This window comes from Dipodomys spectabilis, unplaced genomic scaffold (assembly GCF_019054845.1).
Source record: "Dipodomys spectabilis isolate Male_0828 unplaced genomic scaffold, ASM1905484v1 ptg000036l, whole genome shotgun sequence".
Classification (NCBI taxonomy): Eukaryota; Metazoa; Chordata; class Mammalia; order Rodentia; family Heteromyidae; genus Dipodomys; species Dipodomys spectabilis.
In genome coordinates, this window is record NW_024870713.1 from 851,139 (window position 1) to 867,567 (window position 16,429).

At 40.0% G+C, this 16,429-nt stretch overlaps 1 protein-coding gene across 2 annotated transcripts in view; it reads left to right on the forward strand.

Moving 5' to 3' along the window:
* The window catches only part of Adcy10 (adenylate cyclase 10), a 75,500-nt gene that overhangs the window by 37,396 nt on the left and 21,675 nt on the right, over nucleotides 1-16,429 (forward strand). For both annotated transcript variants that reach the window (XM_042677371.1, XM_042677370.1), the window contains exons 14-20: nucleotides 1,068-1,260; nucleotides 2,689-2,775; nucleotides 4,834-5,108; nucleotides 7,406-7,542; nucleotides 11,494-11,622; nucleotides 13,887-14,165; nucleotides 14,291-14,581. In XM_042677371.1, the coding sequence (XP_042533305.1) occupies nucleotides 1,068-1,260; nucleotides 2,689-2,775; nucleotides 4,834-5,108; nucleotides 7,406-7,542; nucleotides 11,494-11,622; nucleotides 13,887-14,165; nucleotides 14,291-14,581 (1,391 nt within the window). The remainder of the gene's footprint in view (nucleotides 1-1,067; nucleotides 1,261-2,688; nucleotides 2,776-4,833; nucleotides 5,109-7,405; nucleotides 7,543-11,493; nucleotides 11,623-13,886; nucleotides 14,166-14,290; nucleotides 14,582-16,429) is intronic.

The following is a 16,429-nucleotide window of genomic DNA, read 5'->3' on the forward strand; positions in this document are numbered from 1 at the left end:
GGTATTAGAAGGGTTGGCTCCCTTTCTGCTCTATGAGACAGAATCTGTTCCATGTCTCTCCTCTAGCTTCTAGTAGTTGACTAACAATGTCTGTTCTTCCTTGGTTTGTAGAAGCATCACCCTTGTCTCTGCTTTTTATCTTCATGTGTGTTCTTTATCCAAATCATATTTGCTAGAAGCCCGCTCCAATACGATCCCACCTTAAGTAATTACTCTGTGACCACCCTTTTTCCAGACTAGGCGCCATTCTGAGATGTTAGGGGCTACAAGTTAAATGCACAAATTGGGGGAGGGGACATAAGTCAGCATATAACAAGTACAAGAACCTGAATGTGAACAATATCTGTCTGCTGCCCTCAAAGAGCTCTCTAGAAGAGGAGAGAGAACAATGTAAACATTGTCTGAGGAAGACACAGATTCAGACTTGATAAGCGTACCCTTGGAAGCTCAGAGAAGGGTGAGGGAGGCATATTCGGCTCAACCTTGGTGCATCAGGGGAGGCCAAACCTGAGCCAAGGTTTACAGTTGAACAGCAGAGCTGGGATGGTGAGCAGTGATAACCACTCCAGGCTGAGCAGAAACAAAAGGCCTGGAGAGGAGGCACAGCTCTGAGTCTGCAGGGTATTCTCACCTACTTATTGGTGGAGGGTAGATTTCTAGTCAGAGCCTAGCAAACTGAGAGCCCTATGCATGCTGGACAAATATACTATGTACATCAGAGCTATGACCCCAGCTGAAAGGTTTGCATTTAACTGGATCTTTATGGTTTCCTTATATGATGTCTTCAGAGAGTCATGACATTCAGGGAAAAGAAGTGGCATGCTACTGTGTAGAGGCCAGAGTCTTAGGACTTTGACCCTTGGGGTTCAGCAAAGGAAAGCAGGGGATAGCTTAGTTAAATTATACAGAATTAGGAATTTAGTGGATTGAAGGAGTACACCACAGCAGAAACAAAGACTTAGTTTCCAGATAGGTAAATGGGAGGGGTCAAAGATATCCTGAGCCTTTATTATCTCTAGAATACATATTTAAACTTCTCCTCTGATTCTTGATTGTCTCATGAACAGGACTATTGCTATTGCATTGACTAAGGTCAGCTTCCATCAAAATTTTTATACTATCCAGATACTCATGGCTAATGTACTTGGTCTGGATACTTGTAAACATTACAAAGAACGACAGAGCAACCTTCAAAGTAAAGTCAAGACACTGTTGGATGACAAGTTCCACTGTCTTCTTAATGATATTTTCCATGTTCAGGTAACTAGTATTAGACTTCTGCAAGAAATGATCATGGGGCAATGGCAGCTACCCTCCTCCCCAATGCCCCAATGTTTCATAATTTATCATCTCCCTCTCTGTCTCTCTGTCTCTGTCTCTGTCTCTCTGTCTCTCTCTCTGTCTCTCTCTCTCTCTCCTCTCTCTTTTGAGAGGGCAGTACTGGGATTTGAATTTGGGCTTCCTGCTTGCTAGGCCAGCACTCTACCACTTGACCCATGCTTCCACCCCTTTCTTGCATTGCTTATCTTCCAGAGAGAGTCTTGCTTTATGCTCAGGTTGGCCGGAGCTGTGATCCTCCTGCTTCCCCAAGTTGTTGGGGGTGACAAGTGAGTATCACTCACTACCACCAGCCATCAGTTGAGAACTTCTTTTTGCCCAGGTTGGCCTTGAACTATGATCCCCCAATCTTTACTTCCAAGTAGTTACTATTACAGGTTTGAGCCATAGTACTCAGCATGACTTGGTCTCTTCAGGCTTTGTTATCTGTTTTACTTTTCATCCAGGGCATCCAAGTGGTAAGGTTCTAATCCTCTTTGAAAATACAACAACCACATTGTGTGTGTGTGTGTGTGTGTGTGTGTGTGTGTGTGTGTGTGTGTGTGCTGCTAGGAATGGAAATTATGACCTCATACATACGAAGCATGAGCTCTACCACTGAGATCCCTAGCCACTGTAGCCACATTCTTGAGACACTAAAAAATGCAAATGCCAATAGAGAAATAGGTGTGCCTTGTTCTCTCTTGAAAGATGCTAAGACAAAATTAACTTGAAGAAATGCTCATCCTTGAGTTTCAACTATCTTTTTAGTGAGAATTCCTCCAAATCACTAGACATAACTGAAGCTTTTCCATTATACTCTAGTTCATTGAATACGTTTAATGTTATATTTAATATACTATGTTACACTAAGTACAATTCATTGTTGCACTAAGTAATTCACCAATGATTCCATGACAAAATTAAAGCCAGAAAGGACAATTTATGCATTATCTAGCTTTTGAATAATTTTTATGCCATTGCTAAGGCTTGAACTCAAGGCCCAGATGCTATCCTGCTCAAGGATAGTATTCTACCACTTGAACCAAAGTTTACTTCTGGCTTTTTGGTGGTTAGTTGAAGATAAGAATCTCATGGATTTTCCTGTCTGGGCTGCCTTTAAACTGTAATCCTCAGATCTCAGCCTTGTGAGTAGCTAGGATTAGAGGCATAAGCTACTGGCTGTGGCAATATTTTTTTAACTCAAGGCTTTATGCTTTCCAGCAGACATACTACCACTTGAGCCATGCCCTCAACCCAACATTTGAGGATTTTGACAGGCAATAGTGAAGTGATTTTCCCAGAGTCACACAGCTAAGAGTTCCTTTCACTGTTTTCCTATACTCAATATTCTCAAAATTCTTTGTACAGTTTCCCATTTCACGGGAGATTTCCAAGATGAGCACCACAAGAAAACAAAAGCATTTGGAAGCCCTGTTTATGAAGATCTTAGAGAAAGTAAGAGTTCTTGTGGATCACACCATGCTGGGGAGAATGTAAGGGGTCGGGGGCAAATGGATATGAAGCCAGCTGGCCCAAGTGACTTAGACTCTGCTGGCAAGGCATTTTTTCCTAATGTGCTTTTCTCCTCCATCCCTCCAAATCTTGAGCCATGTCTGTTTAGAATTTAAATAGGTATAAAAGGAGCCCCCAAGAAGTACTCTTGGGACTTTAACCTCTTTCAGCCCTCTTTTTCTCATTCTAGGTATGAGACATCAAAGAGACCTGGGTATAGTTCAGTGTAAAGGATTGTACAGATATGAAAGGCCCTGGGTTCAATCCCCAGCACCTTTAACACACATGTACATAAAATGGTTACTATGCAGGGGTTCGAACCCCTAGACCTGTTACTTGCTACCATAAGAACCTTAGGCTAACTGACTTAACCTCTCTGTGCTTTTGTTTTATGTACCCATGGAGGAAATAATAGTATCTAAGTTACCTCTATGAGCTAGGTACCCCTTTAATTCTGTATCCCCTCCATAAGAAACACTCCACAAATATGAGCTCCTCTCCTCTCCTTTCCCCTCTGCCCCTCCCTCTCCTTCATATGACTAAGACATATTTCATTAAAAAATTGTTGTTATTATTAATTTGCAGTGTTGAAGGTTAAACCCAGGGCCTATACATGTTAGGCAAGTGCTCTAAAACTGTGACATACTCTCAGGCTTAAAACTCTATCTACCCCATCTTTTTATTAAAGATATCAGTCAGACACAGAGCAATGTAATGCTATTTTTCCCATTGAAGAAATGTTCTCGGGCCTAGTGAATTGTTAAATATTTGTTGATAGGTTATAAAAATAGTTATGCATATATAATAAAGCAAGTGGTAACATTTTTGATACTTGCCTTATCATTTTAAAATAAACTCTGCTGCTTTGTTTTTTATTAAAATAGTGCAGAGGGAAATATGGGCTAAAGCAGTCTCTTCACCAAAGGAACCACATGAAACCACTCACTCAGTAGGAAGGTCTTGCTTTGCAAATGACTGGCAAGACAGTGGGAAGTCTGTATTTTAAGACTATATCCTGCTAGGCGCTGGTGGCTCATGCCTGTAATCCTAACTACTCACGAGGCTGAGAGCTGAGGATCACGGTTCAAAGCCAACCCGTGATAAGAGTCCGTGAGACTCTTATCTCCAATTAACCACTAGAAAATTGGAAATGGTGCTGTGGCTCAAGCAGTAGAGCACTCACCTTGAGCTGAAGAGCTGAGGGACAGTGCCCAAACCCAGAGTTCAAACCCCATGACCACCACCAACAACAACAAAAAGACTATATCCTCTGTACCTAGAACTATGCACACTAAATGTTTCTTCAGTGAATAAATAATTCAATCTAGTTGTAGTCTATACAAGGAAAAGAACACAATCTGTCTTAAGTGTGATACATATCACAGTCCAAAAAAGAACAGCATAAACTGCCAGCCAGGCCACAATCAGATCAGTTTCCCTCTCCACTGTATGTCTATCCCCAAATCAATGGTGCTAATAAGTATCTGTAGGCCAAACAAATTTCAAATAGATGTCTCCATCTGTCAACAGATTAAAATGATGCCTAGTTAACACTTAGTTATGTTTATGGAATAAACATTTTTTTACTTGACTTTTTGTGGGTATCCTGACAACTTTATCCTACAAATTTGCCCTTATTTCTTTTGGTGCTGAAAATCCAACCCAGGACCTTTTACATACTATGAACAATTACACTCCAAACTTTCAATGTTTTTTTCTTTTTTTCTTTCCTTCATTCTCTTCCTTCTTTTTTGATTTTCATTCCATGAAGTTTTATCCAAGAACCCAGTTCAACCAGATATACAAATTGCTATAAATTCTAACTCAGTGTAACCCAAATTAATATAAAGTTATCAAAAAGTAAAGGATCCCATTTGTCTAGAACATACGCATAATCATAAGCAAACCACAAAACACAATGGATATGCATGCTTACCCATACACAAGTATAAACTCTGAAGGCTTACAGTATTTTTCATTCTTTTTCTCTACTTTTTTTAGACGGTGAAAGAAGAAAGGATTATTTTCATCATTGATGAGGCCCAATTTGTAGATATAGCCTCCTGGACCTTTATGGAAAGGCTCATCCAAAGTGTTCCCATCTTCATTATTATGGCCTTGTCTCCCTTCATTGACACTCCCTGTGCATCTGCCAGTGCTATAATGAAGAATAGGAACACCACCTATGTTATCCTTGGTGCAATGCAGCCTAAGGACATCCGCAACAAGGTCTGTATTGATCTCAATGTGAGCAGCATCTCCAAAGAGCTGGATGCGTAAGTGATTTGTTTCTTTACTGAAATCTAGTATCTAGGTCCAGACTGTACTAAATTCCTTAGTATGTATCTTGAAATGCTTATTTTGGTACTTACACTCGTCCTATAATTTGAGGACATTAAATTATACTTGGTAGGACAGATACTGCTCATCTTTTCCACATAGCTTCCCTGCTAAACCTTGGAAATTGTATAAATACACATATGTATATACATATAGAGTGATATCATTATATATGTGTATAAATCTGCATTTACCTTTCAATCTATAAATCACAATTCTAGGAATCTATTTCCAAGATACATTGACAAAAATGCAAAGTGATATATAGACCAAGTCTTTAGGCATAATTTGTGTGAATAAGAGATCAGAAAAAATCCAAATGTTCATCCCTAAGAGGATAAATATAAACAACTAGGATGAATCTATCCAACAGAGTCATGTATAATAAGAAGAAGTGAGAATAGAGGTATGATCATGGTACACTGTTGAGTGAAAAAAACCAAGGAGGAGTCCAGTATGTACTATGTGCAGCATGCTTTTGATCTCCATAGATGTGTGGTTCCAAGTAGATCACCATTAAAGGAAAAGCTGGAATGCTGAGGAAGCAAGGGTATTATACTATAGTCACTGGGTTAATTTTTCCCTTTCTAACTTCTGCTGAAGATGTGTTTATCTGTCAATATATACCAAATTTTGAATCCATCATTTCAATTAAACACAGTCATTTTCACCTGGCTTTGGAGCCTTGAGTTGAAGAGCTGAGAGACAGCGCCCAGGCCCAGAGTTCAGGCCCCACAACTGGCTAAAAAAAAAAAGAAAAGAAAAAAAAGTGAGAGAGGATATCACAATTTTTTATTAAAATGTTGTGTTTGTCTTGAGCAGAACATGTAGAGCATGCTCTTATGTCTAGTAAATATATTTTAAAGGTAGAGGTGATGCTGGAGGTAAAACAATTTATAAAAAAAAATTTAAATTCTTATAATTTATCCCTTAATAGAAATTGTTTATCAGCTTTAATGTTTTTATTTGAATTATAATTTTTATCATTCTCTTCTTAACCTCTTTTATAAACATAAAAGTGGGTTTCTGCTAGTGAATTTAGCAGACATTTGTAATTTTATATTTCTGTTAGGCCATGTTTGGATACTTATCCATATTTGGATACTTGATAACTTGTTTTGTTATGTAATTAATTTATGTGTAGTTAGAGTTCTGTGGAAGACATAATTTGACATTTTTCACTAACTTGTAAAAACTTAGCATGGTATCTTTTTTTTTTTTTGGCCAGTCCTGGGTCTTGAACTTGGGGCCTGGGCACTGTCCTTGTGATCCTTTTGCACAAGGCTAGAACTCTACAACTTGAAGCACAGCGCCAGTGTCTGAATTTTTCTTTGATTAATTGGAGATAAGAGTCTCAGGGACTTTCCTGCCTGGGCTGGCTTTGAATTTAGATCCTTAGATCTCAGCCTCCTAAGTAGCTAAGATCACAGGTATGAGCCACCAGTGCCTGGCCAGTGTGGTATCTTAGAGATCTAAATTAACAGTGAAATGTACTTTAAAAGATAATTAATCTGGGTATTGATGGCTATAATCCTGTAATCCTAGCTACTCAGGAGGCTGAGATCTGAGGATCACGGTTTGAAGTTAGCCCAGGCTGGATAGTCTGTGAGGCTTCTATCTCCAATTAACCACAAAGGGTTGGAAGTAGAGCTGTGGTTCAAATAGGTAGAGCACTAGCCTCGAGCACAAAAGCTCAGAGATAGCACCCAGTTCAAGCTCCAGGACCAGCAAGAGGGGGAAAAAAAGAATAATAATGATAAATAAATATGTGAAAACTTTAAAAAAAATCTCCAAAACTTTAAAACAAATAAATGGAGAATGAAAGCAGAGTAATTTCAAGTATTGGAAAAACTCAACTTTCCTTCCTAAAAGACATTGTTTTGGTGGTGCTGGGGAATGAACTCTCAGGGTTTTGTGCACTATGCCTCTTGAACCATGCCTCAGCCCATTTTAGGTCAGATCTCATTTTATGACCTGACCAGCCTGGGTTGTGATCTTCCTACCTGGGCTTTCTGGAGTCACCTGGATGGCAGACCCTCACCACTGCTCCTGGCCATTGTACTTCTGCCATAGCTGGGATAACAGACACTCATTAATGTGATGCCTGGGCTGGTCTAGAGCCATGATCCCCAAACTTACACCTCCCAAGTAACTATGATTACAAGCTCAAGCCACCGGCTTTGATTAAAAGATGGCTCTTTGACAAAAACAGTTTTCCTTGTTGTCAATTCAGGTACCTGGTAGAGGGAAGCTGTGGAATTCCATATTACTGTGAAGAATTGTTAAAAAACCTCGACAATCATAGAATTCTCCTTTTCCAACAAAAAGAGTCTGAGGAAAAGACAAATGTGACCTGGAATAACATGTTCAGTAAGTCTCACAATAATGTGTTTTCCTACAATGTACTTCTGTTATTGGTCCATCTGCGAAGAGAATGGCAAGAATGAGGACTATTCCATAGGCTGATTCTGTGTGGTCAGAGCATTTGGGAGAAGCAAGAAATAGTAAAAACAAACAAACAAACAAACACTTTTAACATAGCCTGGGGCAAACTGAACTGGGCCAAAGAATGCAAACCTACAAGAGATATGACCGAACACTGGAAAATATCTTAAGGCCAGAGTTAGAACTGAAGAAGGACTTATATGTCACCTACAGTGTAAGATCACTTATCTTCCAGAACTTGTTAGCTCAGTGTGGTTCCTATACTATAGAGGATGACGCGTGGTGTGATGGCCTGAAGGAGGCTAGTTGGAATTTTAAGAAAAACAACTTAGTATTCAGATGCCAGTGGCTCATACCTGTAACCCTAGCTACTCAGGATGCCTAGATCTAAGGATCATGGTTTGAAGTCAGCCTAGGCAGGAAAATTCACAGGATTTCATCTTCAAACTAACCAGTAAAAAGCAATGCTCGAGGCATAGCTCAAGTAATAGAGCATCAGTCAAGGAAGTAGAAGGCCCTGTGTTCAAACCCTAGTCCCACAAAAAATAAAATAAAACAAACTTGTACCAGAAAATAAAAACTACCACTTGTATTTAAAAACAACACAAAAACAATTCTTGTTGGGTGCCAATGGCTCAAGCGTAGTCATAGTTATTCAAAAGGCAAAGTCTGAGGATCACAGTTCAGAGCCAGCACAGGCAGGAAAGTTTGTGAGACTGTTATCTTCATTTAATTGCCAGATAAGCCAGAAGTGGAGCTGTGGCTCAAATGGCAGACTTTTGGCCTTGAGCACAAAAGCTTGACAGTGCCCAGCTCCTAAATTTAAGCCCCAGCACCAGCAGAAAAAAAGAAAAAAGAGCAGAAAAGGGTAAGAGAGAGAGGGTGGGTGGGAAGGAGGGAGGAAGGAAGCAAGGAAGAAATGAAGGAAAGAAAGATGGAAGGGAGGGAGAGATGGAGGGAGGGAGGAAGAAAGAAAGGAAAGAAAGGAGGGAAGGAAGGAGAGTGAGAGAAAGAAGGAAAGAAAAAGAAAGAGGGAGGGAGGGAGGGAGGGAGGGAGGGAGGGAGGGAGGAAGGAAGGAAGGAAGGAAGGAAGGAAGGAAGGAAGGAAGGAAAGAAGGAAGGAAGGAAGGAAGGAAGGAAGGAAGGAAGGAAGGAAGGAAGGAAGGAAGGAAGGAAGGAAAGGGAGGGAGCGAATGGCTTTCCATGACCAAATTGACCAAATTAGAATTACAATTGAGAACAGATTATTAATAGACTTTTACTGCTATAATGGTTATTTTTGTTTGTTTGTTTTTGTTTTTGGGTCCGGTCGTGGGGCTTGAACTCTGGGCCTGGGCGCTGTCCCTCAGCTCTTCAGCTCAAGGCTAGCGCTCTACCACTTGAACCACAGCGCCACTTCCCGTTTTTGTCTTTTTGCTTATGTGGTGCTGAGGAATCGAACCCAGGGCTTCAGGCATGCAAGGCAAGCGCTCTACCACTGGGCCACCTTCCCAGCCCCTATAATGGTTATTTTTAGACTCAAAGATTTATTTACCTAATCCATTAACCAATTAACTAAAAAAAGAAAATATGTAAATATGTAAATATTGGCTCAACAAACATTTATTCAGTGTTTGTTATGAGTGCTTCACAAACAAGAAGGTCCTCCCTTGCTTAAAATCCTTCAGTGTCTTCCAAAGCATTGAAAAACAGCGTGATATTAGGGATATGTTGATGGTTGTACAACATTATGAATGCAATACCTGCCACTGAATTAGATACTTTAAAACGATGACTTGTATGTTTTGTGAATTTCACTTCAATTAAGAAAAGAACTAGTCAGGTGCTGGTGGCTCACACTAGTAACCCTGTCTTACAAGACAGAGCAAACTTGCTCACTTAAACATCTCTCCCTTCTCTTACAAATACTTCAGTGCAACCATGAAAAGCCAAGACTCATGACTTCATCTACTCCTAACTTTTCCCCAAAAGTCTAATCTCCAAATATCATGACCATATGACTTGAGGAATTAAATTTCCACATGAGTTTTGGACAGATGATCCACATCCAATAATAGCAGTTAGCCTCTAAACAGATTGGTTGGGTTACAAATAATTGCCTCTTCAGAAACCTGTGGTCTAAGGAATAAAGACCAGTCTTCGCGGTGTGATGTTAAATGTCCTCCCTAGAGGGCTCACAAAGTAGGGTTTCACATTCATGTCCACCAGGATCTGACACACTGTACTTGTGACACACTGTACTTTTGATTCATTGTACTTTCAACACACTGTACTCGCCACATGCTGGTTGATTCACATTTCCCTAGGAGACCCCTGTGGCTTTGCCCAGATCTCTTCTCTGCTTTCCACTGGCATATTTCTTCATCCTTTAAAAAGCAGCCATGAGGGCTTTCTGAATGCTTCAAGTTTGAATTAATCATCCCATGTGTTGGTAACACATTACTCTTTGATGTTTGGCTCTTAGTCATGCTTCCTAGTATTTGTACATAAGTCCTCCTAGCTTTCATGTATCTGGAGGGCTGGAAGCATGCATATTCATACTTGTAGCCTTCATAAGATATGATGTATTTAAAGTCCTTAATAAATACATACTCTATTGATATACACTATCTGGCACTTACTGTTTATGCCTACTCACTTGGCACTTATTTATTGTCTGGTCATTCTGCTCTTTGAATTCATGACTGATCTCTTCAGGAGATGAGGAATTTGGCTTTATAGTGTGTGTGTGTGTGTGTGTATACTGAGGCTTAACTCCTAGTGCTCTTGCTTGGCTTTTTTGTGCAAGGCTGGCTGTTTTATCACTTGAACCACAGCTCTACTTCTGGCTTACTGGCATTTAATCGAACATAAGACTCACAGATTTTCCTGCCTGGACTAGCTTCCAATCACAGTCCTCAGATTTCAGCTTCTTCAGTAGCTAGAATTATAGATGTTAACCACTATATTTCTACCTTACTTCTCACAGTGCCTTGCAGCTACCAAATATTATATGTGTGGAGGAACAGGTAATGAATGCATTTTGGAGTACCAGGAGGCCAAATTAATAGGAAGTAGTTTTTCCTCACCATTTAAAAATATCTCTCTCTGGGCTGGGAAGGTGGCTCAGTGGTAGAGCGCTTGCCTTGCATGCCTGAGGCCCTGGGTTCAATTCCTCAGCACTACATAAGAAAAAGAAAAAAGCCAGAAGTGGCGCTGTGGCTCAAGTGGTAGAGCGCTAGCCTTGAGCTGAAGAGCTGAGGGACAGCGCCCAGGCCCAGAGTTCAGGCCCCACGACCGGACCCCAAAAAAATAAATAAATAAAAATATCTCTCTCTTTCTAAATTACGTGTGTGTGTGTGTGTGTGTGTGTGTGTGTGTGTGTGTGTGTGCCTGCCTGACTGCCTATCTGTCTGTCTCACACACACACCCTCTGGTAGTAGCCATGTCCTAATTAGAGTTCAGTCCATATAATGTGTTTGTTTCTATTTGAATGTGGGTATATAAATGTGCATACAAGATATATCACTCTGTTATGAGAAGTAACCTAAATTCATTATGGATCTAACTTCTATAAAACTATGTGCTGTGGAAAACACTGACAGTTAATACTATTTGGGGGATAGGTGAGAAGAAAAAACTTTTTTTACTCCCTTAATATATATTTTTATTGTAAAGATACTGTACAGAGGGGTTACAGTTTCATGAGAATAAATCAAATTTAGGTTTTCATACAGCAATTTTACATAGAACAGAGCATTGCAAAATATTTGACAAAACAACGCACATCTCTACCCTCCCTTTCTTTTGTATATTCCATCCAGAAGTTTATAGGAAAATCAGAGTTTTGAAGACAGGATAATGACTCTCAACTTTTCTTCTGTCTTAACCCCATAGGGAATCTCACTAAGCCAACAGGGGAATTCAATGTATTCGGCCTCAACAAAGATGATGGAGTTGAAGAAGTCTGCAATCTTGTAAGTGGTGTCCGGCTGAGAAACTTGTCACCTCCAGCATCATTAAAAGGTGAAGACAATTTGTCTTGTATCAATTTTCTAGTAGGTTCTACATTTGCTATTTCTGACATGACTAAAGAGGAAGGAAGATAATGACATACGTTCTTTATTTGTTTTGTATTGCCCCATTTGGGGGAAGGGTCTGTGGTAGGCTTGTTTTTTCTACCACTACTGGATTCTGATTTGAACAAATGTTTATTCAGGTCATTGTAGAATGGGATGTAGTTCATTTTCAATGAAAAAGAAATGAAATGATGAAGAAAGAAAATGTAAGGTATTTTCTACCACCTACTATCAGTCAGTAATTTTAAATGGTTGTTTTTGTTTTGTTGTTGTTGTTGTCTGTCATGAGGTTTGAACTCAGGGCCTGGGCACTGGGCTCTATCCTTGAGCTTTTTTGCTCAAGGCTAGCTCTTTACCACTTTAAACAATACCACTTCTGGTTTTCTTTGTGGTTAATTGGCTATGAGAGTCTCATGGACTTTCCTGCCCAGGCTGGCTTGGAACCACGATCCTCAGATCTCAGCCTCCAGAGCAGCTAAGAATTCAGGTACGAGTCACTGGCACCCGGCAATTTTAATGTTTTTAAGAATGGCCTAGGGACAGCTTCAGTCTCTCACTCTTCAAACAAATGTCATTTCTGTGACATTTCATTTTCTGTGTCTCCTGAAGTAAGGGAGAAAGAGTAGTTTAGCTTCTACTGTGAGCAAAGGGACTGGGGATATAGCTCGGTGGTATTATTCAACATGGACAAGTCCCTAGGTTTATTTTGGCACCACTGAAAAAAGAAAGTAAAAAATATAGTCAGCCAGGTACTGATATATATATATATATATATATACACACACACATAGAGAGAGAGAAAGAGAGAGAGAAGATATATATATATATATATATATATATATATATGTACATCTATAATTCTAACTACTCAGGAGGTTAAGATCTGAGGATCTCAGTTTGAAATCAGCCTGGAAAGAAATTTCATGAGACTCCAATTGACCAGCAACACACACACACGTGCGCACACACATACACACACACACACACACACATACATATCCAGGAAGCCATGTGAGCTATGAGACTCAACCTTAGATGAGAAGTTGAGACTGGAGCTATGAACTCTCTAACTCTGGCTCATGATATGTAGATGATTATATCTGCTGCAAGAGTAAATGAATCTCTGGGGCACTTAGAGAGACAAAGAGGCCTTATTGCTGATGGGCTCTTGGGAAAAGGAGAGCCATTTAAGAAAATAGAGGAGACCAACTTTGTAGAAGGTCTACAAAGAACAGGACTGGTAGGCTTGACTTCCAAGGTCTACCATGACCTCTTCTTTCCTCATACATCTTTGTCATACTCTAACACAAAAGCAGTGCTACTAAATCATTTAGTCTCATTTTTGACATGTTATTTTTAGATTGTAACATCTGCATCTTTTGACTACCAGTACAAGTGCTCTTTATGAGTTAGTTAAGTATTTTTAATTACCTTTAAGTAGTTGTACAAAGGAGGAGGTGCCACGTAACAAAGCAATTTATGAATACAATGCATCTTAATCAGTGTCACTCCTTCAATGTTCTCATCCCCTGCATGCATCTCTTTGCTTACTTTTCTTAGTTTTGTGGTATATACAATGAATTCTTGACTGCATTCTCTCCCCTTCCTCCTTCATTCATCTTTCCCTCTTCCTTTGGCCCTACCCCAACTCTTGGATGTACCCATTTCCTGGTGTTGATTTTGTTGGGCTTTGACCTAGTTTTTCTAAAAGATTATACTATTTAAGCTCTTCATAGAGTCTATTATACTTCAGTTAATTTATGTGTAACCACTTGCATACCACCCAGTGTGTTTACTTATAATTTTAAAGGTACATTCTAGCTAGCACAAATAAGAGAAAACATTCAATTTTTTTTGTTTATTTATTTTTTGGTCGGTTGTGGGGCTTGAATTCTGGGCTTGGACGCTGTCCCTGTGCTCTTCAGCTCAAGGCGAGTACTCTACCGCTTGAGCCATGGCACCACTTCCTGTTTTCTAGTGGTTTATTGGAGATAAGAGTCTCACGGACTTTCCTGCCTGGGCTGGCTTTGAACTGCAATCCTCAGATCTCAGCCTCCTGAGTAGCTAGGATTACAGGCATGAGCCACCAGCTCCCAGCTTGACTTGTTTTTTTGCCTACGAGAAACTTATCATAGGACAGTTGTCTACCTGGAGAATGCATCTGATAAAGACAGATAACTAGCTCCCTCTTGTATGGCTTTCTGCCTGCAGAAATCTCTCTGGTTCAGCTGGATAGCATGAGCCTTTCCCACCAAATGTTAGTGAGATGTGCTGCAATTGTTGGCCTGACCTTCACTACAGAGTTGTTGTTTGAGATTCTCCCCTGTTGGAATATGAAGATGATGATCAAGGCCTTGGCTACCCTAGTGGAATCAAACATTTTTTATTGTTTCCGGAATAGCAAAGATCTTCGATTGGCTCTGAAACCTAACGTGGCCTCATTTGAGGTGCATTATCGCTCCTTGTCTCTGAAGCCCAGGGATAGTTTAGGTAAGTAGTTCCTGGAATTTCCTTTAGTTAAGGTGACATCTAGATTAAAGAGCTGGTCTGTCCTGGGTAGCAGGTGCTGATTTGCTACCACTGCCTGGCTGAAAAGCCCTTCCTGTTCCCTTTAGCTCGTGGTGAACAAGAAGAGCTCCGTGAAATGGAAGGTGAAGTGATCGAGTGTCACATCATTAGATTCTGCAGGCCTATGATGCAGAAAACAGCCTATGAGCTGTGGCTCAAGGACCAGAAGATAGCCATGCATTTGAAATGTGCCCGCTTTTTAGAAGAAAATGCTCATCGGTGCGACCACTGCAGAAGCAGGGACTTCATTCCCTATCACCACTTCACAGTGGACATTCGGCTCAACACTTTGGATATGGAAACCATTAAGAAGATGGCTAAATCCCATGGATTTCAAAGTAAATATTCCTCATTCCTAATGAATTCTAAGTGCTCCTGGGAATTAGGGACACTAAGATCTAGAAAACATAGGTCTGGATCTTTAGGACTTCAAGTTCACTGAGGGCTCAGGCACAGAGAATAATGAGACTTCACCAACACAGAACCACAAGGAAGGGAAGAGAGGTACATACAGCAGGTACAGACTAGCAGGGCCAGTCTCACCATGAGCCTGTCATAGAGAATTTAAGGACAAGGGACTCTAGCAAAATAGAGAATAACCAAGCTTAAATTAATTGACATCAAGGGATGGAATTCAAGAGGGTGGTAGGGGAGGTGATATCTGATGTGGTAAAGGGAGAGATTGGTCTGGATTCAAACAGGTTCCAGTGGAAAAAAGACCATGAGTAGGGGAGAATTAGCAAGGGCAAGAAGGCTCCTGAAAAAGAGAGCTTGGGTTTAAGGCAGGGATTCAAAACATCTGAGAAGCAAAAGTAACATAGTTATTTATAAACCAGTAACAAGAACCAGCCATGTGATCTGAGAAAATAACAGAGGACTCAAGGTATGCAAGGGCCCATGACCATCTAGCAGCACCACCAGTTGCAGCCTCCTTCTTGATGAGCAGGAAGTGGGTTAGTGTGCTGTCTGCCCTTGCCAGAGGGCCTCAGTGATTATAGCTAAAACTGATGGGGAAAGCAGGGCAACAAGTGAAGAGCTCCTAAATTAAAAGGATATGAAAAATCAAGGAGTTTGTGCATAAAATATTAAGCACATAATAAACACCATATAAATATTTGTTCTAGTTCATATACATTCTCACTGGCTCCAGCTTCATGGTGGGCATTATATTCAATGTACAGACAGCAAAATTGAGCTTTCAGAAGCTAAAGTGACTTTAGCAAAAGAGAATGAGTAACAGACTTTGTTCCATTAAATTCCTGCACCATGTTTTGAGCTTCCCAAAATTCAGGCTTGAATTTTTGGATAATACTATACTTACTCAGAGATTAGAAAAAGGTTCCACAGTGTGAGCTACATTATTTATTTTATTTATTATGTTAGTGCTGGAGATTGAACCTATGACTTCACACAGGCTAGACACCACTGAGCTTGATATCCATCCTCAGCATTGGGTATGAATCAGGTGATTCTTTTAGATTGTCTTTTTTGTTGTTTTGGGAGGTTTTAGTTTATATTTTTATTGTAAAAATACTGTACAGAGGGGTTACAGTTACATGAGTAAGGTAATGAGTACATTTCCTATTGAGAATTGTTACCTCCTCCTTTGTTTTTCCCCTACCATCCCTTCCCTTCCCTCCTCCCTCCTACCCTCCTCCACCCCTGGAAGTTGTAAAGTTTGTTTTCAACATAGTGTCTTGTACATCTCATTGTTACAATAGGTCAACCTGTATCCTTATTTCAGCATTTTGTTATTTCACTTTCCCTTCCCAAATTAGAAAACTGTACATACAAGATGCAGGGCACCAGAATCAAATACAGTGAAAACAGGGGTTATACCATGGGGGAAGAACATACAAAAGAAACAAAAAAAAATCACACAGTACATTATAAATACATTAGAAACAAGAGCAAGAAAGATAAAAACCTCTTGTGTCTCTTATCTTGGGGTTCATTTCACTTAGCATCATCTTATATGGTCATATATACATAGCTTTTGAGCTTTTCTGCTTGTCCTAGACATATACTAGTTATTGCAGACAAGCGAAACCATAGGACCTATGTTTCTTTGGGCCTGCATTACTTCACTTAATAAAATTTTTCCAAGTCTTCCCATTTCCTAACAAATGTGGCAGTGTCATTCTTTCTGATGGAGGCATTGTATTTATATACCCTATTTTCTTGAT